The 25,114-nt window shown below is 36.4% G+C and overlaps 1 protein-coding gene across 2 annotated transcripts in view; it reads right to left on the bottom strand.

The window, feature by feature from the left end:
- Positions 1 to 25,114, bottom strand: part of MAGI3 (membrane associated guanylate kinase, WW and PDZ domain containing 3) — a gene marked incomplete at its 5' end in the record, with an annotated part of 282,350 nt that overhangs the window by 32,030 nt on the left and 225,206 nt on the right. For both annotated transcript variants that reach the window (XM_079724347.1, XM_079724348.1), the window contains 6 exons: positions 9,045 to 9,136; positions 10,465 to 10,621; positions 12,676 to 12,707; positions 13,930 to 14,535; positions 17,406 to 17,594; positions 22,922 to 23,016. In XM_079724347.1, the coding sequence (XP_079580473.1) occupies positions 9,045 to 9,136; positions 10,465 to 10,621; positions 12,676 to 12,707; positions 13,930 to 14,535; positions 17,406 to 17,594; positions 22,922 to 23,016 (1,171 nt within the window). The remainder of the gene's footprint in view (positions 1 to 9,044; positions 9,137 to 10,464; positions 10,622 to 12,675; positions 12,708 to 13,929; positions 14,536 to 17,405; positions 17,595 to 22,921; positions 23,017 to 25,114) is intronic.

Here is a 25,114-nt window from a genome sequence, read left to right as displayed (position 1 = left end):
ATAATCTCTTCTGGATTTTCTGGGTTAGGGACAAGGAAGACAGAAAATACAAAGTATTTCAATAACTTAAAAAATACTACTATCACTTCCATTACTATAATAAAACAAAAACATTAAACTCAGAAAACGCAATTCTGTGGAGTAGCTACTAGTAAAGTCCACTGAATGTCATCAGGAATGATTTTTTTTGTACTCTGTTCATAGCAACTGGAATAATTCTTACAATACTCCCATTACATAAGGCTATTAGTACAAGTTTAGTATATGCAAAAGAGAAATATGTCTTGTTTCTAAATTATAAAGCAGTAAATATTTTAAGGGAACAGAGTGACCTAAGATTCACTTGCATCTAGGTGAACAGATCTAATTCATTCTGTTTGCCAGCAATTAGAATCCTATAATTCGGTAATCCTAAATGTTTGGGCTAGTTTCAGAGCTGCTAGAACCCTACATTTAAGAGAAGATAAAGTGAAAGCATTTCCTCTAAGATCAGGAGCAAGATAAGGATGCTTAGTCTTGTCACTTTTATTCTACATAGTATTGGAAGTCCTAGCTACAGCAATCAGACAAGAAAAACAAATAAAAGGAATCCAAATTGGAAAGGAAGAAGTAAAACTGTCACTGTTTGCAGATGACATGACAGTATATGTAGAAAATCCTACATATATGTAGAAATTCCTGCCACCAGAAAACAAAACTACTAGAGTTCATCAATGAATTCGGTAAGGCTGCAAGATACAAAATTAATATACAGAAATCTGTTGCATTTCTATACACTAATAATGAACTGTCAGAAAGGGAAATTAAGGAAACAATCCTATTTACCACTGCATCAAAAAGAACAAAATACCTAGGAATAAACCTACTAAGGAGGTAAAAGACCTGTACTTGGAAGACTATAAGTCACTGATGAAAGAAATTGGAGATGACACAAACAAACGGAAAGATATACTGTGTTATTGGGCTGGAAGAATTAATATTGTTAAAATGACCATACTACCCAAAGCAATCTACAGATTCAATGCAATCCCTATCAAAATACCAAGGACATTTTTCACAGAACTAGAACAAAAATTTTTTTAATTTGTATGGAAACACAAAATATCCCAAATAGCCAAAACAATCTTGAGAAAGAAGAACAGAGCTGGAGGGATCACATTCCCTGACTTCAGACTATACTACAAAGCTACACTAATCAAAACAGTATGGTACTGGCACAAAAACAGACACATAGATCAATGGAACAGAATAGAGAGCCCAGAAATAAACCCACACACTTATGGCCAATTAATCTATGACAAAGGAGGCAAGAATATACAATGGAGAAAAGACAGTCTCTTCAGTAAGTGGTGCCGGGAAAACTGGACAGCTACATGCAAAAGAATGAAATTAGAACACTCTCTAATACCATATGCAAAAATAAACTCAAAATGGATTAAAGATCCAAGTGTAAGATGGGATACTCTAAAACTGCTAGAGGAAAACATAGGCAAAACATTCTTTGACATGAATCACAACAATATTTTTTTGGATCCATCTTCTAGAGTAATGGAAATAAAGACAAAAATAAATCGGACATAATTAAACTTAAAAGCTTTTGTACAGCAAAGGAAACCATAAACAAAACAAAAAGACAACCTATGAACTGGGAGAAAATATTTGCAAATGATGAGGCCAATGAGGGATTAATATGCAAAATATACATACAGCTCAAACAGCTTAATATCCCCAAAAAACACAACCCAATTAAAAAATGGGCAGAAGACCTGAACAGACATTTTTCCAAAGAGGAAATGCAGATAGCCCACAGGCACATGAAAAGATGCTCAACACTGCTAATCATCAGGCAAGTCAAAACCACAATGAGGTATCAACTCACACCTGTCAAAATGGTTATCATCAAAAAGTCTACAAATAACAAATGTTGGCAAGGATATGGAGGAAAGGGAAATCTTTTACAATGTTAGTGGGAATATAAATTGGTGCAGCCACTGTCAAAAACAGTATGGAGGTTTCTCAAAAAACAAAAATAGCACTACCATATGACCCAGAAATTCCACTCCTGGGTATATATCTAAAAGAAATGAAAACACTAACTCGAAAAGATACATGTACCCCAACGTTCATAACAGCATTATTTACAATTGCCAAGATATGGAAGCAACCTAAGTGTCCATCAACAGATGAATGGATAAAGAAGATGTGATCTATAACTATATACACACCTATATATACATACATATATGTACAATGGAATACTACTAGGCCATAAAAAAGAATGAAATTTTGCCATTTGAAACAACATGAATGGACTTGAAGAGCATTATGCTAAGTGAAATAAGTCAGACAAAGACAAATACTCTATGATATCACTTATACGTGGAATATATCACTTATATGTGGAAAAATACAAAAAACTGGTGAATATAACAAAGATGAAGCAGACTCATAGATACAGAAAACAAACTAGTGGTTACCGGTGGGGAGAGGGAAGTGGGGAGGGGCAATATGGGCATAAGGGATTAAGAGGTACAAGCTATTATATATGAAATAAGATACGAGGATATATTGTACAAAACAGGGAATATAGTCAATATCTTATAATTATAAATGGAGTATAACCTTTAAAAATTGTGAATCACTATATTGTACACCTGTAACTTATATAACACTGTACATCAACTATACTTCAATTATAAAAGAGAGAAGAGAAGAGAAAGGTTTCTCCCAAGTTGTTTGAGAAAAATTCTTAAAACGCCTAAGTGAACAAACACTATAAGTATCAACAAAATAGAAAGTGACAAACTACATCTACGAAACTACATCTACCGTCAGAAACAATCAAGAGAAATATAACTAGTTTGGAGGAGGTACAGTCCAACATGTTGTTGTAAGAAGATTCTGAACTCACCTCCTCCCATCGGCACATGGAATCTACAGCTACATATGGAACAATTCCCTCTGAGAAAGATTTGAAAATTAGCTGAACAATTCCTTCACAAGAAATGGTAAAAGGGCCACACTGAGATGGGTAGGAAAGGCAGAGATATGTTCTGCCAAACCCTACCCCCCAGCACAGTGACCTATAATCAGAGGCATCTCACAAATCTGGAGCTTCTCACTAAGGAGTGAGGGGTTCGTGCCTCACATCATGCAACCTTTGGATCTGCAATGGAGAGATGGACCTCCAAAATGTCTGGCTTGGAAAACCAAAGGGACTCACATCCAGGGGACCCAAAGGGCTATAGGGAACTGAGATACTTTTCTTAAAGGGTTTACACACAGACTCACTCACCCCGGGGACCAGTGCAAAAGCAGCAGTTTGAAAACTGCCTAGACTGTATGTGAAAGAGATTCATTTGCTACTCTTAAAGCATCTGCTGAAGGGCTGGAGCTCTACTGGGACTCTCTCCAGGGATAGAGGTGCTAGCAGGTGCCAATTTTTGTGCTCTCCCTCTACTCTGCTGTGCCAGTGGATGCACCCTGGCCCTACACTCTCCTACTGCCCTGCTAATGCTAGTGGGTATGCCCTGGCCCTGAACTCTCTTGCTGCTTAGCTAAAGCTGGTGGGCACATGTAGTCTACACAGGGGTCATTCCTTGATTGCCTGGCACCGGTGGCTAGGGCAGCCTGCATTCCTGAGTCCCATGAGACTGTAACAATAAGAGAGACAGTTCTTGACAAGCTCCCACCCCCATGGCACTACACAGACTGCAGACTGAAACACTGGCCCCCCACCCCAGTCTTTCTGTGAAAAAGGCCTATTTATTTGTCCTAGCTTTAGGGGAAGGGTTCAGCTTTGCCACAAATCTAGAGGCTACAGAGGTGCTTTCAGGGAACAGAGGCTGGAGATGCCATCTTTGCACTCTTCCCTGGCTTCACTATGGCTCTCTGGTACCTCCCAGAAACGAGCTTATAAACTTGTCTGAAGTCCTGATTTTTGCAACTGTCACCCAGGTGATACCTTCAGATCTCCTGGTCTGGAGGCCAGCAGAGTTTACAACTGCAGTCCCACAGGACTGTGTATGTTGACATACTTTAAAAGCTGCTGCCTGAGGATATGGCTTCCAATCAGCCTGAAGCTAGATGCTGACTAAGGTCCCTCCCTTTGGAACACTGAGGGGTCTTGGCACACCCTCAGTGACTGGGACTTATTGAGAATAAATCAGGCTGCTTAGATAATCACAAAGGTTGGAGAGACAACCAAGAGCTAGGGCAAAGTTGAAAGATAAGCTCATCTCCTAAACAAGGTCACTCCTTCAAGACTGGGAGAGGTAGCTGCTTCACCTAATACATAGAAACAAAAATAGAGAGTTAAGCAAAATGAGGAAACAGAGAAATATATTCCAAATGAAAGAATAAAATAAAACCTAAGGAAAAAAACCTTAATGAAATGGAGATAAGTAATTTACCTGATAAAGAGTCCAAAGTAATGGTCATAAAGATGCTTACTGAATGTGGGAGAAGAATGCATAAACACAGTGAGAACTTCAATAAAGAGACAGAAAATATAAGAAAGTACTACACAGAAGTCATGGAGCTGAAGAATACAATAACTGAACCGAAAATTACACTAGGGGGATTCAACAGCAGACTGGATAAAACAGAAGAAAGAATCAGTGATCTAGAAGACAGGGCCGTGGAACTCACCCAACAAGAGCAGCAAAAAGAAAAAAAAAAGATGAAAAAAAGTGAGGATAGCCCAAGGTACCTATGGAATGACTTCAAGCAGAAAAACATTTGCATTATAGGGGTGCCAGAAGGAGAAGAGAGAGAGAAAAAGGAGCAGAAAACTTACCTGAAGAAATAATGGCTGTGAAAACTTCCCTAACCTGGGGAAAGAGACAGACATCCAGATCCAGAAAGCCCAGAGAGTTCCCAAAAAGTCAAACCCAAAAAGATCCACACAGAGATACATTATAATTAAAATGTCAAAAGTTAAAGAGTGAATCTTAAAAGCAGCAAGAGGAAAACAACTTGTTACATACAAAGGAACCCCCAAAAGACTATGAGCAGACTTTTCAGCAGAAACTTTGCAGGCCAGAAGTGAGTAGTGGCATGATATATTCAAAGTGCTGAAAGGAAAAAGCTTCCAACCAAGAATACTCTACTCAGCAAAATTATCATTCAGAATTGAAGGACAGATGGAGTTTTCCAGACAAGAAACCATCAAAGGAGTTCATCACCACTAAACTGACCTTATGAGAAATGTGAAAGGGACTACTTTAGCTGAAAAGAAAGGGCATTAATTAGCAACAAGGAAACATATGAAAGTATAAATCTCATGGGTAAGGTAAATATAATCACTTACAAAGCTAGTATGAAGGTTAAAAGACAAAAGTAGTAAAAATAACTATAACTAGAATAATCAGCAACAGGATACACAAAATAAAAAGATGTGAAATGTGACATCAAAAATGTAAAATGTGATGGGGGTGAGTAAAAATGTAGAGTTTTAGAATGCATTCAAACTTAACTTGCTATCAACTTAAAATAGACTGATATATATATATAAGCTGTTATATGTGAGCCTCATGGTAACCACAAACAAAAACCTATAGTAGACACATAAAAGATAACAAAAATAGAATATGAGCATAACATAGAAAGCAAGAGAAAAAGAAAGGAACAGAGAGGAACTACAAAACAGCCAGAAAACAATTAACAAAATGACATGTACATACCTCTCAATAATTACTTTAAGTGTAAATGACTAAATTCTCCAATCAAAATACTTAGAGTGGCTGAAAGTATAAACAAACAAGACCCATCTATATGCTGCCTATAAGACACTCACTTCAGATGTAAGGAGACACAAAGACTGAAAGCAGAGGGATGGATAAAGATATTCTGTGCAAAAAGAAACCAAAAGAAAGCTGAGGTAGCTATACCTACATCAGACAAAATAGACTTTAAAACAAAGACTTCAATGAAAGACAAAAAGGGCATTACATAATGATAAAGGAGTCAATCCAACAAGAAGATATAACATTTGTAAATATTTATGCACCCAACATAGGAGCACCTAAATATATAAAGCAAATATTAACAGACCTGAGGGGAGAAACTGACAGTAATACAGTAATAGTAAGGAATTTTAATACTCCACTTACATCAATGACTAGATCATGCAGACATAAGATCAATCTTGGAAACGTGGGCCTTAAATGACACATTAGAATGGATAATCTTAACAGATATATATAGAACATTCTATCCAAAAGTAGCATATTACACATTCTTCTCAAGTGGAACACTCTTCAGGACAGATCACATGTTAAGCCACAAAAGAAGTCTCAATAAATTTAAGAAGACTGAAGTTATATCAAGCATCTTTCCAACCACAAGGGCATAAAAGTAGAAATCAATTATAAGAAAATTGGGAAAAATCACAAAATGTGAAGATTAAACTACATGCTACTGAACAACCAATGAATCAATGAAGAAATCAAGAGAGAAATAAAAAAATACCTTGAGACAAAAGAAAATGGATATACAACTTACCAAAATCTCTGGGATGCAGCAAAAGTAGTTCTAAGAGGGAAGTTCATAGCAATACAGGCCTACCTCAAAACAAGAAAAATCTCAAACAATTAGCTTTACACCTAAAGGAACTAGAAAAAGAACAAAAGAAGCCCAAAGTTAGTAGAAGGAAGGAAATAACAAAGATCAGAGTAGACATAAATGAGATAGAGACTAAAAAGACAATAGAAAAGTGAAACTAAGAGCAGGCTCTTTGAAAAGATAAATAAAATTGACAAACCTTTAGCTAGATTCACCAAGAAAAAAAAGAGGACTCAAAAGTAAAATCAGAAATAAAGAGAAGTTACCCTTGATGCCACCAGAAATACAAAGGATCATAAGAAATTACTGTGAACAATTATATGCCAAAAAACTGGACAACCTAGAAAAAAATGGATAAATTCCTAGAAACATGAAATCTTTCAAGAGTAAATCATGAAAAAGTAGAAGATCTGAACAGACCAATTACTAGTAAGGAGATTGAATCAGTAATTAAAAACCTCCCAGCAAACAAAAGTCCAGGACATGATGGCTTCACTGGTGAATTCTACCAAACATTTAAAGAAGATTTAACACCTATCCTTCTCAAACTCTTCCAAAAATTGAACAGGAGGGAACACTTCCAAACTCATTCTATGTGGCCAAGATTACCCTGATACCAAAAATAGACAAGGACACCCCCCAAAAAGAAAATTACAGGCCAACATCACTGATGAACACAGATGCAAAACTCCTCAATAAAACATTAGCAAATCGAATTAAAAAGTACATTAAAAGGCTCATACACCATGATCAAGTGGAATTTATTCCAGGGATGCAAGAATGGTTCAACATCCACAAATCAATCAATGTGATACACCAAATTAACAAAATGAAGGATAAAAATCATGTGATCATCTCAACAGGTACAGAAAAAGCATTTGACAAAATTCAGTGTCCATTTATAACAACTCTCAGCAAAGTGTGTAGAGGGAACACTCCCCAACATAATAAAGGCCATATATGACAAGCCCACAGCTAACATCATACTCAATGGTGAAAGCTGAAAGCTTTCCCTCTAAAATCAGGAACAAGACAAGGATGCCCACTCTTGCCACTTTTATTCAACATAGTATTGGAAGTCCTAGCCATAGCAATTAGGAAAAAAAGAGAAATATACATATGATGTCTTCTTTACACACACACACACACACACACACACACATAACTACTACTCAGCCAGATCACATGTTAAGCCACAAAACAAGTCTCAATAAATTTAAGAAGATTGAAATTATATCAAGCATCTTTTCCAATCACAATGGTATAAAACTAGAAATCAATTACAAGAAGAAAATTGAGAAAATCACCAGATGCAAAGATTAAACTACATTAAAAAGAATGAAATCTTGGTAACTGTGACAACACGGATGGACCTGGAGGGCATTATGCTAAGTGAAATAAGTCAGACAGAGAAAGATAAATGCTGTGTATTCTCACTTATATGTGAAATACAAAGAACAAAATAAACAAACAAACAAACAAAACAAAACAAAACAAAACTCCTAGAACAGAATGGTGGTTGACAGTGGAAAGGGGGTTGGGGGGAGGTAGGCACAAACTTCCGTTTATAAAATAAATGGGTCATGGGGATGTAATGTACAGCATGGGGACTACAGTCAGTAATACTGTAGTGCATATTTGAAAGTTGCCAAGGCAAAAATCTTAAAAGTTCTTATCACAGGAAAAAAATTTATAACTTTGGTGACGGATGGTAACTAGACTTATCGTGATGATCATTTTGTGGTGTATACAAACATCGAATCGTTATGTTGTACATCTGAAACTAATATAATGTTATATGTCAATCATAGCTCAATTCAAAAGAAAAGAAAGAAAAAAAAGAAACAATCAAGGTATTTTATATTTGCCCTATGTAGGGCAACCTGCCTTAACTGTCTCTGATGATTATTTTAACCGTAACTGATATGACTAATTAGAACACATTTATACTCTATAAAGCAAATGTTCTAGTCAGAAATAGAAAGAAGCCCGTCATTTTAAAAGAATATTGTTATTCACCTAACTTCTAAGCATGATAATAATGAAGTCTTTCTTGATATTATACAAAAAACTTTAAATATGTTCTTAAATTCTAAGAAGCATATTACTTTTTATCAAACTAAGGGCAAAACAAAAATAGACCCATTATATTTGTTCTCTAAGTTTGAGTGAGAATCCTGTATAAATAAAATTCTAGATGTAAATGCTTTGCTAGTATAACCATTTATTACTCCCTAATTTACAGTTGACATATTCAGCTTTTTACCTATAGTTTTAACCTCAGCTACACCAAGTTAGCTGAGGTATTATGACACCAATAGAAATGCAGTTCTTCCTCATATTAATGAAACTGTCAGAGAAAACAAAATCTTTTAAAAAACCAAACAAAAAAGAAAACAAAACAAAAACACCATATTCTACCAAATCTCTACTTAAAAGTTTTAACAGGAACAGCCAAATTCCAAAGTATTTAAACTTACAGATTGGTCAGGTCCATCTCCTCCCAGCACTCTAAAGCCAAACCCTGATTCTTGTTTCCGAAGAAAAACATCCAAATCTTTGGTGTTTGGCGCTAAGGGAAACCAGAAAATAATAAATACAAACATACATACATAATACACACTTTGATTTATTTTAAAAGGATTAATAATACAATAAAATTCAATCATAAATCTCTGTTTTGTGCTCTAACCCAAACTTTGAATCAAGACTGCTTAGGAATATTTGCTCCCACTTCCATGCTCTCAGTATTACATGTCCATTAATTCTTGATGCTTTCAAATCAATATTTCATCTTCCTAAATATGGCCTGGGACTATCAAGACAAAGATCTGTAACAGGTTAAATAAGTATGAAGGCAATTATATATAATGTTTCCACTTGTGTACATCTTTTCCAAGGTAGACCTAAATCTATTTCTAAAAATAAATAAATTAAAAAAATCAAACCTACTTAAATCTATGATTTTACTTTGGAAAAGATCTATCATTAGTAAGTAAATTAGTATGAAAATGAATTTCCACCCTATGCATACTCTCTTCTCATCATCTCTCAGCTGGACTCCTCGAAGGAGTCCACTCTACCCTTTGGTTTCCTCCTCACATTACACACCCCTCTGATTCATCATCCTTCATATTCCTGCCAGGAAAATCTTTCTGAAAGACAAGTCCAACAATTTCATCCCTATAGTTAAAACCATTCTGTGGCTCTCTATCATGTATACCACTGTCTCCAGCTTCCTCAGAATGGCATAATCCGCCCTCCGCAAGCTGCTCCCGCCCTCCCGCTCTGGTTTCCCTTGCCAACCACACGCAGCTAAACTGAACTCCTTGCAGAACCCAGCCCATACAAGGTCAATGTGCACATGCTATTCCTTCTTTCTTTCCCTTTTATCTGTCTCATAAACACCTACCTCATTGTCTTTAAAGACTTGGTTAAAGCTTAACTTCCTATATGAAGCAGTATCTGACATTCCTACTACCCACAGCCATAAAATTGACCATCTTCTACTTTGGATCCCAATTCATCCAGTCCATCCTTCTATTACTGAACCTGTTAGGGGCTTATCTGCACTTATTTGTATATGTATTTCATTACCTCTTTGTCTTTTCCATTTAGGCTTAATCATCTTTTGGGGTGCAGGGCCTATGTAACCTATTACCTCTGTATTCCCATTACCTTCTACGATGTTGGGTAGACAGAAGGCCCTTAATAATACATGGTTTTGAAGAAAATAAATGAATGAATGTTGAATATAAATGGAAGAAGCCCAAAGTCATATTAAAATGGGAATGAAGGAATAACTTCAACATGGTTTTGAAAGATGGAAAAGTCGAGTTTTTAAGAAAATTCAAATTAATTTAGTTGCATGCTTTCCTGAAATATTCCACAACTACTTACGTTTATCTTCATATAAAGTCTTAGATTTCAGGTAGACCTCAGAAGGATCCAATTTCGGGGATCCTGACCTGATAATGCTGGGTGGAAAAGGCATAGGCTGGGGAATGGGCTCATTTATGGCCTCCAAACTTCCTGAATTTTCCTTTTTATCTGTTTTCTGAAATGGAAAATGGCCTTACTTAGTATCTCGAAAAGCCAGATGGTTGATTAGTGCATAAAACTGTTGTCTGAACTGGGTATGTCAACTGATTACAGTTGTGTAAGCAGCAGGGTCAAAGCCAGAGCATATTTGCAGTCTTATAGGAATTCACTTTCATAGCTGTGTGTATTTGATTAAAACATATTTCACTTAAATTAGAAAAAGTTGATAATGATATCAATTAGTCCTACGTTTAAGCAATTTTGCCCTTTTCTCCACCACCAAGACACAAATTGACTTTGAGAAGATAAATAAGGATGCAACACAAGGCAGCACTTCCAAGTAAAGCAAGAGGGAGACTCTAAGAGAATACGTCCATGTAATTCTTGATAAACCCCATCCTCCCCACTCACTGAGTTTAATTCTCAGTGAAGATGTTTAAGGTAATGCTCTTTCTAAGAAAATGAAATAGGAAGTGTTAACTAATTTAGGTTATAAAGATAACAGTGTAAAAACCTGCATGGCCAATCCAAATATATCACGAAAAAATGCACCATGCCTGAGAATCAGACAAGGGATATTTTCAAATGTTCCTATTCAGATAGAACTTTCCCAGAAGAAGAGCTCAGTAAAATGACTTCTTTAATAAAATTAAAAAATGAAATCCAATAAATAGCCTAAGAAAATAAATACTATGGTTTTGAGAACAGCTTGTTATCCTGAATTACGGTTAGAAGAGGGGGATTATAGACATTTATGATAAGATAATTAATGTGACTAGGATGCCGGAGCAGCAGCTTGTCAGGTAGGAGTGAGGGGACAGTCGCTATAAAGCGTTGTGCCAGAAGGGACCCTTCACTGACCCAGACCCCGTCAGATGGCCGGGAGATAAGAGCAGTCTCTTCCTCTTTCTCCCACATGTCCTAGGATTCTGTCAGAAGCAGTGGGAGGTCGTCTGAGACTTTCATCAACTTAGGGTTCCCATGGCTTCACTGGCATTCGTTATGAAATAGATAGGGTAGCACAGAAGTTAAAAATGAGTACTAGAGGGACCAGAGAAATGGAGAAATGGAGAAAAATACAGTGCAATTTTAACTGAATAGGCAAAAAGCATTTCTGTTCACTGTTCACATTGGACCTAACTGGTCCATTTTTCTATAAAAGTGCTGAGTGTTTCTTTCTGCCTGATCCATAAAACGGCAAATTTGCTGAGGATCCTATTTGGTGGGCTATGGAGAACTAATCCATTTTGTATCTGATGGTCTTTTGTTTAGCAGCCCAGGGTTTATGGTTATGGAAGACCATCTTTCAACTATAAGATGACAGACTCCAACTCAAGGAAAATAGAGCAAATTAGGATTTTATACACGATTGTCTTTATATCCATGTCCATATAATTGTGGATATTTAAGTAGCTACACGTGTACCTAGCACTGTTTCTTTCATACCATTATTTGGTGCATCCTTTGTTTAGGTCTTATTCTCTACACAGGTCTTTAAATAGGCTAGTCGGTTATTCAGAAGAATGCCAGAGAAAACTGTTCCAAGCCTGATAGCCTCTCACTCTGATAACAAGCAAATTGAGCACAGAGGCCACAATTGCTCTAGAAAGTCCTGTTTAGGGCTAAATGTCAGAAGGTTATCTAAATGTGGGTAAATTATAGTCCCCGTGAATTTATGTGAAACTACTACATCTTCCCATAGTATATCTGCTCGAACATTTAGATACTCCTTACCCTTGTTCCTCTGAAACACAAAGAAAGTAATAGGACCCATCAGTAGGCACCTCAGTGTGTCCACATTTTACTATTTACAAGACAGGACTATTGGTAGTACAGGCTTCTAATATTCTTCCAGCAGAAATACTTAACCAGCAGAGCACACCTCCTCTATGGGCAGCTTTTCTAACTCACACGCTTCCCTCTGAGTTTCTGATACAAGCCCAGGGCAGTCTGCCACTTGGCTCCTGTCTGTCTGTAAACGCCACTCCCATGAGCTGCCCTCATGGAGGGGAACGCAGCATCTCTCTCCGTGTGTTCAGAAGAAGCATTTGAGGACCACGGTATACTCACCATTTTGGCAGTTTTAGTTGGTGAAGGAGGACCTTAAAAAAAATGAGCCACATTTTAAAAACAGAGGAAGCATTCTCAGATCACAAATACTGCTAATGTTTATGACAAAACTAGCTTTGACTTTTAGTAGGCTAGTAAATTATGTCCAATATGTTCTACGTGCCAGGCATTATACACGTATTTCATTTTTTATGACAATTCTAAGGCATAAATGTTACTGCCATTTTATAGATAAAGTAAACAAAGACTCAAATAGATTAACATTACTTTCCTGTACTGTGGAACCAACCAGCAACTAGGCAGGAAATTGACATCCAACCTCTTTGACACCAAACCCTGGACTCTCATATTTGTTGGAACTCTGGATAATTCTCCAGCCCTCACGAAGAGATATGAGCACATTCTACCATACCACACAGAGAAGAAACAAAAATAGTTCAAAGAAATGAGAATAATAAAAAAAAAAAGCCCCAATGAAGTTAAACTGCTCATTTGCCTCAAAAATGAAAACTAAAAGCCAGTGAGATATATGTGAAGGGCTAAATTTTATTCTTTAAAATACTAGTCATTCATAGGTATGGATTTAAGAAAGCCCATTAAAACGCGACTTTGTGATTAGTCCTTGGAACTGCATTTATGTCTGGGAGCAGTTCAAGTCAGTTGATGACCTTGGAAAATAAAATTATATTTATCTCACATGAGCACTGTGGGGTTTAATTAACATTTATGGACAGATACTAAAGCTTAAGATAAAAGCTTTATGAGCACAAGCTATCATGATTGCTTTTACAGAACAGATTAACACACCATCCAACATTTTGCTTATTCACAGAGATGCTAGCTCTTTCAAAACATCCTTGGTACATTACAGAGGTCCAGATGAAGTACCACTGCTTGAAAGAGTCCATTTCTATTATTGCCATCAACAGAGAAAATGGAATTAAGAGGATATATTTCATTTGAAGTAGCACAATGTTGTGACTCTCTCTAATCATTAAAGTCATAAATCAGATTTTAAAAAGAATATAGAGGGAAAGAAATCCATAATGGACACAAATGAAACCGCAAATAACTAAACAAACTGCTACAAAAGATACTGCTTATGGAAGCAGTCAGACAGAACTTAAGGAAAATGCATACTAATTACCAGTTAAGTCTGCTGGGAAAAGAGATATTCTGACCTGTAAGGAAGGACAATTCACAGATACAAATGCATGAACAATGAAGATTTTTCCTTGTTGCGCTTTTACTCACCTCCTCTTAAGATAAGCAATGGTACATCTGCACCTACTGGAAACTGCTTTAGCACCTCTACCACTTGGAGATGTGTTAAATTCTGCACATTTTGACGGTAAATTTCCTTAATTATATCCCCTTTCTGTAGGCCTTGACACCACTGACTATCCAATATCATTTTCACCTTCTGTCCAGTTGGGCTGTCAGCAATGGCAAACCCAAAGCCTTTAGGGCCCTTGATCAGAGGGACAGTCACTAGTTCTGGCTGGGAGCTGCCTGACGATGCCATAGACGCTCTCTGCTCACTCAGATCTGATGGTCCATTGAGACGATCACTGATCAAGGTGTGCCCCGATTTTCCATTCTGGTCCAGAACCATCGCTCCTGACTTAAAATCCTGAGTATTCATGCAAGTCTCTCCCTTAGTTAATGACTGTCCATTGATGACAGGAGTAGCAGCAACAATGTCCATAACAGGATCTTCGTTGTCATCAGGAAGTGGATAACCACGACATAAAGTGAGGTTTACATACTGATTGACGGGTACCAGTTGAAACATCTGGACAACATCTGCATGGGTGTGACCAAGGACACAGTTGCCATTGATGTCTACAATAACATCACCTGGTAAAACATAAGTCATGTTAAAAATATTAAAACCATCAAATAAGTTAATTTTTTGTTGGGGGAGATGAAAATAACTGAAGTTTAGCATCTAAATTTGAATTTTGGAAACCTCTTACTGTTCATTAACTACAGAAAAGATAGATTTTGAACATCGACATGTCATTCTCCCTTCTGTGACTCCTCTCTAAAAAGAATATATAAATGTATAAACTCTTAATTATCTTAGTTGCAAAGAGTTATGACCTCAAGCTAAAGTGAATCTTTAAAAAATTAACTGCAAATTCATATTATCATTTTTAGTATATCGTTTGAGTCACGCCTAAGTGGTCACACAAAGCTAGGCACATTGTAGTAGGTGTTCAGTACATAGAAGAAGAGTGAATAACCCCACTGGCTACTTGTACAAACAGGCAATCTTTAAATACCACCTTATTTCTTGATTTTAAGTAGCCATTGATTACAATGTACTTAAAAATTCATTCTAGTTTGAACAATGTAAGGCTGAAGATTAGAAGAATAACTTATGAATGTATTTTCTTTTAGCATCTTTCTTTTTTGTGGATTTTTTCAATTTAGTATAATTTAGTTTTCAAAAGGAAAAGTAAGCAACAAAAAAATTCAACAGAAGCAAAGAATATATTATTTAAGATGCTGGAAATTCAGCTGAATTAATCCTTGTAAAAGTTGGTTTTGCTTTTCTGATTTTACATTATTATGACCACTTTGGTTGCAGGATTATTACCACTTGACATTTATCAGTTGTGTGTTTTTCCTAATGCAGCTTTAGCTTTTAAAATTTGTCCTCTGATGTCTCATCCATTTGCTGCTTTTATTTGAATATGATTATTTAAAAGGTTATTGCCAAATAAAGGTGCTTTAATTTGTTCTGATTGCATGTAGGCTTTAGAAAAATCAACATGAATGGTATTTAAAAACAAATGTTAGTCTGTGGAAATTTGTTGCAAAATTCAAGAAGCTATAGAAATTAGACTAATTAGAAACAAAGTTTTGACTTTTCTTCCCCTGGTCAAAGTTCCCAGAATTTTAATGGAAGTATTATATTCTTATACAAATTAATAACAGTTTTAGACATATCTGAATCTATATTATAAAATCCTGACAGTATATACAATAGCTACAAGATGTGTTTCATGGACAAAATATTTAAAAAGTCAAAATTGAGGACTTAGGAAAACACTTTACTATTAATTTTAATCTCTAGAGTTTGTTAATTTTATAAAGTAATAAAAGAGAGCTAAAAATAATTTTCTTTATAAATACAACATTTGATTATTTTAAGTTTTCTTGTTTACGTTTCTATCATCTAATTGGGAAAGCATAATATGAGAGAGCCCATATCCCAATTAAAAATAAGTTGATATCTGCCATCAAAAGTAATATGACAATTGAATCGCCCAAATGGGGGACATATTTACACAAAGTATATGAAATAACAGAGGATTAGAAAAGTCTAGCAAACTGTGTAAGAAGCAACCTCAGTGGACTACTAAAATCTTTCTGGAAAAAAGTACTTAAACCTTCCCCATAATCAGTAACTAGTCTTAAACTTCCTCTAACCCACTCAGCCATAAACACTGTCAGCCGTATAAAAATATCTAACAATCACTAAGTAAAGATGTTGGGAAAACTACGTAAAAGACAAATTTATACAGCTCTGTAAAAATAGTAATATTATTGCCTATAATTCTTAACACAGCAGTTTAATTTTACTAACAGCTACTAAGGAAGCAAAAAAAAAAAAACCCCAACTTGGAAAAAAGCTGTGGGATATAACAATTTGTTCAGTATCATTATAAACATCACAATGAATCATTTTTCAAAAAAGATTACAGGTTAATGTTAAATAACTCCAAAAGTACCCAACATAATCAGAGAAAATCAAACTATCAAATAGTTTTCTGAGATGGTTAATAAATCTTTAGCTTAGTACAGCCAAAGAGTTATCTCAAAATATGCAAACTATTCAAAAAATTAATAAATTTACTGTTTTGACTAAGTTTCCACTTATTTGTAAAAATGACCCTCCTTCAAAACTAGCATGCACTTAGTTTAGAAGATAAACTATTTTAATACAGGAATCTCCCTCTTCAGTTGTATAATTTAGTTCTCTCTTTATTTATATAAATATATATATATATATATACACAGAAGTTTTATATATACTTACATAGCTACTATATAATATTTGTTATATATGTTAAATAAATATATATATAACTTTTTCACTATAATTTTTTTTTTTTTTTTGCGGTACGCGGGCCTCTCACTGTTGTGGCCTCTCCCGTCGCGGAGCACAGGCTCCAGACGTGCAGGCTCAGTGGCCATGGCTCACGGGCCCAGCTGCTCCGCGGCATGTGGGATCTTCCCGGACCGGGGCACGTACCCGCATCCCCTGCATCGGCAGGCGGACTCTCAACCACTGCGCCACTAGGGAAGCCCTCACTATAATTTTTGTTATAGTATCATAACTCTTTTTTTTTTTTTTTTTTTTTTTGGTACGCGGGCCTCTCACTGTGTGGCCTCTCCCGTTGCAGAGCACAGGCTCCGGACGCGCAGGCTCAGCGACCATGGCTCACGGGCCCAGCCGCTCCGCGGCATGTGGTATCTTCCCGGATCGGGGCACGAGCCCGTGTCCCCTGCATCGGCAGGCGGACTCTCAACCACTGCGCCACCAGGGAAGCCCTAGTATCATAACTCTTTAAGTATTTTTTTTTTTGGCCACGCCTCACGGCATGCGCAGGATCTTAGTTCCCCAACCAGGGATCGAACCCGTGTGGAAGCGTGGAGTCTTAACCACTGGAGAGCCAGGGAAGTCCCTCTTTAAGTATTTCTGAAAAATCTGTTACCTGGTGCAATTTTCCCATCCTGAGCTGCAGGACCATCTTTCAGCACATTTTTCACTTGTAAGAACTCATCAGGCCTATCTCCACCAATAATGGTAAAACCAAATCCCATTGTGCTTTTTTTCAATGATGCTCGAACAAGGATGCCTTTAAGCTGGGATGGATCTCGAGTAAAGTGTGATTTTTCCATATCTGTGTAAAAATGAAACAAGAATAATTACAATGAATATAGCCCTTGAAGCTAATCTCCAAGATAGTCTATATAACTTAAATATAACAAACCATAACAGGAAAAAAATAAGAGAGAATCTAATGTTATAGAACAGTTGGAATTTAAATTCATAAACTAAATCACTGAAAAAAAAACTTAGCTAAGGAATCATTTATCTTTTATAGGACTCTTCTATGTCATTTGAAAGGTAAAAACATCTACTCTATCCCCTCCTCACTGCCTTGTTTGTACTTACTTTTTCTTATACCAAAGAGTCCTTTATTTAGAAGTCAAAATGACACTCCTGAAGGGTAAACTTTATTATTAAATTCCTGAAAGCCTTCAGCACTCATTCAGATGTATATTTCATTTGAATAAGAAGCTACTGAGGTCTATGAAGAAAACACTATACTAGGAAGATGAAGGCAACTGTCACAAACTCATAAAAGAGAATACATCGAGAACTTTTTATAGTTTATGACTCAGGCTTTCTGCAGCCTTTAATCTATATCTGATGAGAGGAGCAAATCCCTGCACTATCAGTATATAGCTCCATGTGTCTTTCCCTTTTACTCATATTTAGTGGAAACTTTAGGAAGACAAAAAGCACAGCTCCTCTGAAAAGCCTATTTTAAGAGGTTTCCCCAGATGATCCTAGAACTAAAAGTGATCTATATTTGCAAGTAATACCTCTCTTCTCTTCCTCAGAAACTCTCGATCCTCTCTTCCACCGGCTGCTATTAGGGCACTTATGAAAACCGTGGGGATCAAATTGTACAGATTCATAATTTATAAGGCATTGTTTAAGTTATCTTTTTAAAATACGGTTTAAACTTTTCTCACAAATCTCTTTTTTAACAGCTTTATTGAGATATAATCCAATAATGACAGAATTATACAAGTCAATGACGTGCAACCATCACCACAGTCTAATTTTAGCATATTTTTCTCTCCCTCCAAACACACACACCAAAGAAATCTCTGTGTCCGTTAGCAGTCACTCCCCATTTCTCCCCAACCTGCCCTCACATCCTAGTCTTAGGCAACCACTAGTCTACTTTCTGTCTATAGATTTGCCCAATCTGGACTTTTAATATAAATGGAATCATATAATGTGTGGTCTTTTGAATGCTTTATTTCACTTAGCATAATTTTTTTGAGGTTCATCTGTGTTGTGGCATGTGTTAGTACTTTATTCCTTTTTATTGCCAAATAATATTCCACTGTGCAGATATATCACATTTTATTTATCCATGTATCAGTTGATGGATATTTGGATTGTTTATACTTTTTGGATATTATAAATAATGTTGCTATGAACACTCATGTACAAGGCTTTGTGTGGGCAAATATTTTCATTCCTCTTAGTTACATACTGGGAATGGAAATGCAGCAGTTACCATAAACATATCATAACTATGTTTAACATTCTGAAGGACTGCCAAACTTTTCCAAAGTGGCTGTACCATTTTACATTTCCACCATCAATGTAGGAGGGTTCCAACTTCTCCACATCCTTTCCAACACTTGTTACCGTCTGCTTTTTTGGTTATAGCCATTCTAGTAGGCGTGGAATGGTCTTACACTGTGGTTTTGATGCTCATTTCCCTAATGACTCAAATTAACAGGGTGACTTGTTTCATATTTAGACCACACTTAGCACTAATATCAAGCCCAGAGTTAATCTGTGTGTATCTGCTGCTGACCCTCTTAGTAAAGTGTTCTAAGAGGCATGCATTAAACTTATTGGCAATTAGAAAAGAACAATTCTTGGGGCTGCTCTGTATGGTTGTATAGATTGTGCAGTATGCATATGGCTCCTGCAAGAGGTAGGGATGCCCCACAAATACTGACAAAGGCAGGTTTGGGATAGGAGTGGGTGTACTTTATTCATTATGTTCTTCCAAGATTTGCTAATCTCTTACAAATACAAGCACTTGACATTAAAAAAAAAAAAAAAAATCGGCTATTTTGGGCCTCTCAAAGGAGAGGACTAGACTCCAGACAGGAGTGTATTCACCACAGTAAACACTATTTTGTGACGCCTCTGAGTTTGGCCATTCAGGCTACTTGCGGCAATACCTCAGTGCATTGCTGGCTCTTGATGAGCCTCTGACATTCAAACTAGCAACTCATCTCTGAACAAAATATTACTCAAAGAAATTATTTGACATGCTCAAAGCCTATTTAGTTATAATGTAAGCTGATTATGACTGCCCCCTAGTGTTGCCTATCAGATCGTAGATAAGATCATGTAAGTACTGTGTACAGGTACTTGAGGAAAATATCTTTGATGAAATGTACCTTTCTCATTTTTATGTCAAATATTGAAATATTTCTGGTCAGCTATCCCATGCTCTAGTCCCCGTGAATATCAGAATAAGACTGGCATCTGAGGGCTACAACAGAAAATCAGCATATAATATATGAGCTCCAAGATGTGCAACCATTAAAGTGGGAGGGAAAGTTTTGGTTAACACCTAATTTGGGAAAGTAGTAATAAAACAGCCAAAGCCAATTAGAAATTGGTCAGAAGTAGGTCTTATCAGAATTTAGATATAGAAAAGTAAGAATAAGAAAGGCACAAAGAAACTATCATTGAGTCTAACAATCCTGATTTTTTTTTTTAACAATCCTGATTTTAAAACCAAGCTTTGTGATTTAGTTGAGTAATCCTGGAATATAATTTAATCTTTTTAAGTCTCAGTTGCCTCATCTATAAAAGGGGGTGTAACAGTACCTAATTCATGGGGTTGTTACAGGGATTAAACTAGGTAATGCACAGAAAGCATAAGAAACAGTGTTTGACAAACAGTAAGTGCTCAATAAATGTAGATAAACACAAACCCATAGCGGCTGCCTAAGGAAGGAGGCTCACAAACTTGAGTACTTCTGTCCCTGTGGCAAGTATATCCCTGGGATGGAAGCATCAGACAATTGTAACTTGATGCCATCAAGGCATCTGGACGGGGAAAATAATATTAACAACCTTGCAGCAATATTTTGAGACTTAAATGAGATGATGTAATATAAAGCATACAATTTAGCACTAGACTCTATCTCAATAAATGGTAACCATTATTCTTCAAGGACTAGCATAACTTCCATCACTTCTAGGAAGTCTTTCCTTTCCTCTTGCAGTGAGATTTAATTTCTTTCTCCTTTGTTCCAACACTACTGTTTATATCTGTTAATATCATACTATACTAAAATTATGTGTCTGTTTCCCTGGCTAACTTGTGGGCTCCTGAAAGACAGATGCTGAGTCATTACTCTCTCATAGGAGAGTGCCTGGTTATCTAAAGTAATAAAACACATGGGTCCTGCCCTCGAGGAGCTTAGGGCTTAGTAAAGGAGAGAAAATCTTTGCTATGGGCCATGGAAGACATGGGCATTCAGGAACTACATGGTATAATACAAATAACTCTGAATTTAAAGTCAGTAAAACTAGGTTCAAATCCAGACTTCACTCCAAATCACTCACTGTGATTCTAAGCAAGAGGCTTAATCTTTCCTGAAGTCTGTTTATGTGTAAAATGGGGACTCATGTTCCTCTGCAGTTAATGTCCTCTGGCTACCCCTTTCACACTCAAAGCTAGCAAAATAGTTGGCTAAACCCACTGTCTTCACTTCTACACCTCCCATTTCCTCTTTATTCTACTGCAGTTTTAGTTCACTCTCCCCTTGCTCTTGCTAGAGTGAGAAATGACCTCCACATTTTTAAGTCCAATGTAAAACACTTTTCAATTTTCATCTTTCTTGACTTTTCAGCACCATGTGACACAAATGCTCAGCTTCTCTTTGAAACTCGTTTCTTCTCATGGCTACCTATCCTTACAACCTCATTTCTTTACTACCCTAAAATACCCTATGCACTGGCCATTTGTATCTGTTCTCTGACCCCTGGACCACCATTTCATGCTTCTATGATTTTATATATTCGGTTCCTTCTAGCTGGTATGCCTTGTTGCTCCTCTAAAATTTTGATCTGCCTGACTTAACTTTTCCTGGCACTTCAAGACCCAGTTCACATATGTCCTCTGTCTGAAGGTTCCCCTGCCCCCTTGATTTCCTCCACCAAAGCAAAGTTGTGCACTCTCTCCTTTATGCCACCACTGTACCTTGTACATCTCTATTAATAGCAATGAAAGCTATTGTTTATTGGTCACCATGTGCCAGACATGTATTTGCAAGCACTTTACATGTATTGTAAGCACTTTACATGTATTAATTTGCACACTCAGAACCACCTTAAGAGGTAGGTACTACTATTATTCCTGTTTTGTAGATGAGAAAACAAAGAATTTAAAAACTCAACCAAGGTTACACAGCTGGGATTCAAACCTGCTCCGCCCTCTGCTCATTCAACTACTAATACAGATGACACCTATCACCATACAGTGTAACTATTAGTTTCCTATTTTAGACTGTGAACTCTTGAGGGCAAGACCTATCTGACTCTTAATCATTTTTTAATACCATGTACCTAGCAAAGCACTGGGCATATAGTAGGTGCTCCAAAATATTTGTTAAACTAAAAATATTTGTTAAATCAAATGCAAATCTTAAGGGAAGAGACTCTGTTTTGGAAGAGTAGTTATAAGAAAAAACTGTTTCTCTCACTGGCAACAGAAGTGAAGAATCTAATAGATTATTATGATATGACCATATAGACCTTATAAATGACAGAGAGAGAAAGGGGAGAAGATGAGGAGGGATAAGTTGGATGTAAGAAATTTCTGGGCATCTTTTTCAAAATACACATGTCTAGGCTCATCAAAATCTCAGGACCTATGTATTTTTAAAATGTTCCCCAAATGATCCTGATATTACTAATACCCTACCATCCCACTTGAGAATCAATGATGTAGGCAATAATACAGCGGATTTACTTAGTATTTGTTCATATCAGTTAATGAAGAATCCTGAATGGTTACTGACGTTAGATCTAAGCAATTAACTTGAGAGAAGCTCATAATGAATTAGAGATCTAATACTGGCTTGGCCTTAAACAATAGGAAACAATCCAATCTTCAAATTAAAACCTTGCACCCATAACAAAGCTATTCAGTCCCTTCTGCCAACAATTTCATACTTTCTATATAAGCAGCATGAGAAAAGTCTCAGTATTCTCAAACTGTCCAGATGTTTTATTAAGATTATTCATACCTTTACAGTGAAAGAAATTAGACATTCTCTGTTGAATTTCAAAGCCCCGACAGTAAAAAGTTCAAACTCACTTTTATTATTTCAGCATATACGTTTCACAAGTTATTCTTAGAAGAGAAGATAGAGGTAAAAGTTCTACCTGGTTTTGAAGACCCAATATCAGCCTGTCCTAACTGCTTTTTCCTTTTGGCTTCCTCCACTGGATTTTCAAACTGGGTTTTCTGGTTAAGGTGACTGTAAAATGTAGAAAAATATGCATTTCAGTTTAATATGAAAGAATTACATATTTTTAAATAGACTATCATAGGTTAAGGGATAAATATGTACCCTTTACGCTATGGAACCCAGATATGCTGACAGGTCACAGAGGAAGAGCCTTCTGGCAACTAAAGAAGGGCCCGCAGAAGATGCCTAGAAGTCAAAGCTGCTGAAGTATTCACTACAGCTTCTTTATAAACGTTTCTAATATAGCTAATAACAGTTTTCAAAACTACAGTAGAAGCCCTCCTATATGATACACTCAGAACTGTTGGTAATTAATCAGTTAATTTTTTTTAAAGGCAGTTAATGGTAGGAGGGTTTTAAGGTTCTCTAAAGTGAAGCAGCTGTAAAGACACATTTGAAGAAATCTGAGTGTAGAAGCCTTCTAGAATTTTACTATTAGTTTTCCAACTGACTCACCCACATCAATTTAGCAGCAACTAAGCAAGTGACTTGCTTTTATCAAACTGTATCACAGAACAACTCTCACAGTTAAATTTCTTCAAAATTATATAATAATTAGTTACATAATTATAACAAAAGTTTAACTGTTTTTTATGATTTAGGAGCAATCGCAACTGACCCCTGAAAGCATACAAGTCTGTGGGGGAAAGCAGAAAAGCATGGGGAGACTAGAGGTAGGCCATTAGCCGATAGTATTCAATATACTAAGGGTAAGAGCATACTCTTACCCTCTTTACAGAGGGAACTGAGCATAGGTTATTCTGGCAAGTCAGTTAAGTGTAACTTGGTTAAGAATGCAACTATTGTACAAAAGATGTTTAAGACTGCAAATAAGTCTAATACAGAAGCAAGGGGGAATTATATTCTAGTACTTCTATAGTACAAATATATTTTAGCCAAATGAAATGCACTTTCTAGTAGAATCCATTTTAACGAGAAGTGACATTAGTAAATACCAACAATTAAACAACAAATCATGAGAATTTCAGATTATGATTGTCTTTAGATAGGCTATTACAAAATCTATATGTAAATAGTCACATGACTTGGATATTTTCTTTACCATTTGTGAACATTAATGGTGATGGAGAAGGGGGCAGCAGGGACAAAAAACCACCCTACAGCAAGGTATGCTAGCTTCTGAGTATGCTTCTCTATGCCTTTTAGGCTTCTAGAGCATTATTAACCCTGCAACAGATGTACGTATTTAGTTTCAGAGCTCTAAATATGGCAAGTTCTACTTGACACCCCTTGGGTTCTGATTTCACAAAAACTCAGGTATGCTTCTGCTTTTTACTATGAGGGTACCTTATCAACTGAGTTACTGTTTACCCCTCTGTGAAAATGAAGACTTTGGTGTTAAGTTAGGTACCATTTTAAAAGTTATCTGTTAGGTACTGATAATTTACATAGTCTTGAAAAAATAAAACTAGAAACTGACACTTAGAAAAGAATAAGCCTGTTTGGAAAGAATCCTGGCTCACTTTAATGTCATCAGCTAGAATGACTAACTTTGCCATCCAAGTATTAGAACATAAAAAGTAGTAGTATAGCGAGAGAGAGGCATGGACATATATATACTACCAAACGTAAGGTAGATAGCTAGTGGGAAGCAGCCGCATAGCAGAGGGAGATCAGCTCGGTGCTTTGTGACCGACTGGAGGGGTGGGATAGGGAGGGTGGGAGGGAGACGCAAGAGGGAAGGGATATGGGAACAGATGTATATGTATAACTGATTCACTTTGTTATAAAGCAGAAACTAATACACCATTGTGAAGCAATTATACTCCAATAAAGTTGTAAAAAAAAAAAAGTAGTAGTATACTCTTTGTTATGTGTGGGAGAAGAGAGTAGAAGTATGCGAATGAGTAATCCCTTTCCTGAAAATTCTTTGACAAATAATGTAAGATTTTAGTGAAGGGAGTAATTGCATCTGTAACCTTAGACTATCTAGATTAAAATGTCACCCAAAAAACAAAACAGTAAAAACACTCTCCTTTTCATTTAGTTACTTATACCCATAATATTATTAAGATAACAAATTTTGTCTTCTATAAAACCAGCTATGGGAAGTAAGAGAGGAGAATATGACAGATTATCAGAAAAA

Source organism: Hyperoodon ampullatus (assembly GCF_949752795.1).
Source record: "Hyperoodon ampullatus genome assembly, chromosome: 2".
NCBI lineage: Eukaryota > Metazoa > Chordata > Mammalia > Artiodactyla > Ziphiidae > Hyperoodon > Hyperoodon ampullatus.
Note: the sequence above shows the minus strand (reverse complement) of the source record. Positions and strands in the feature narration are given on the sequence as shown.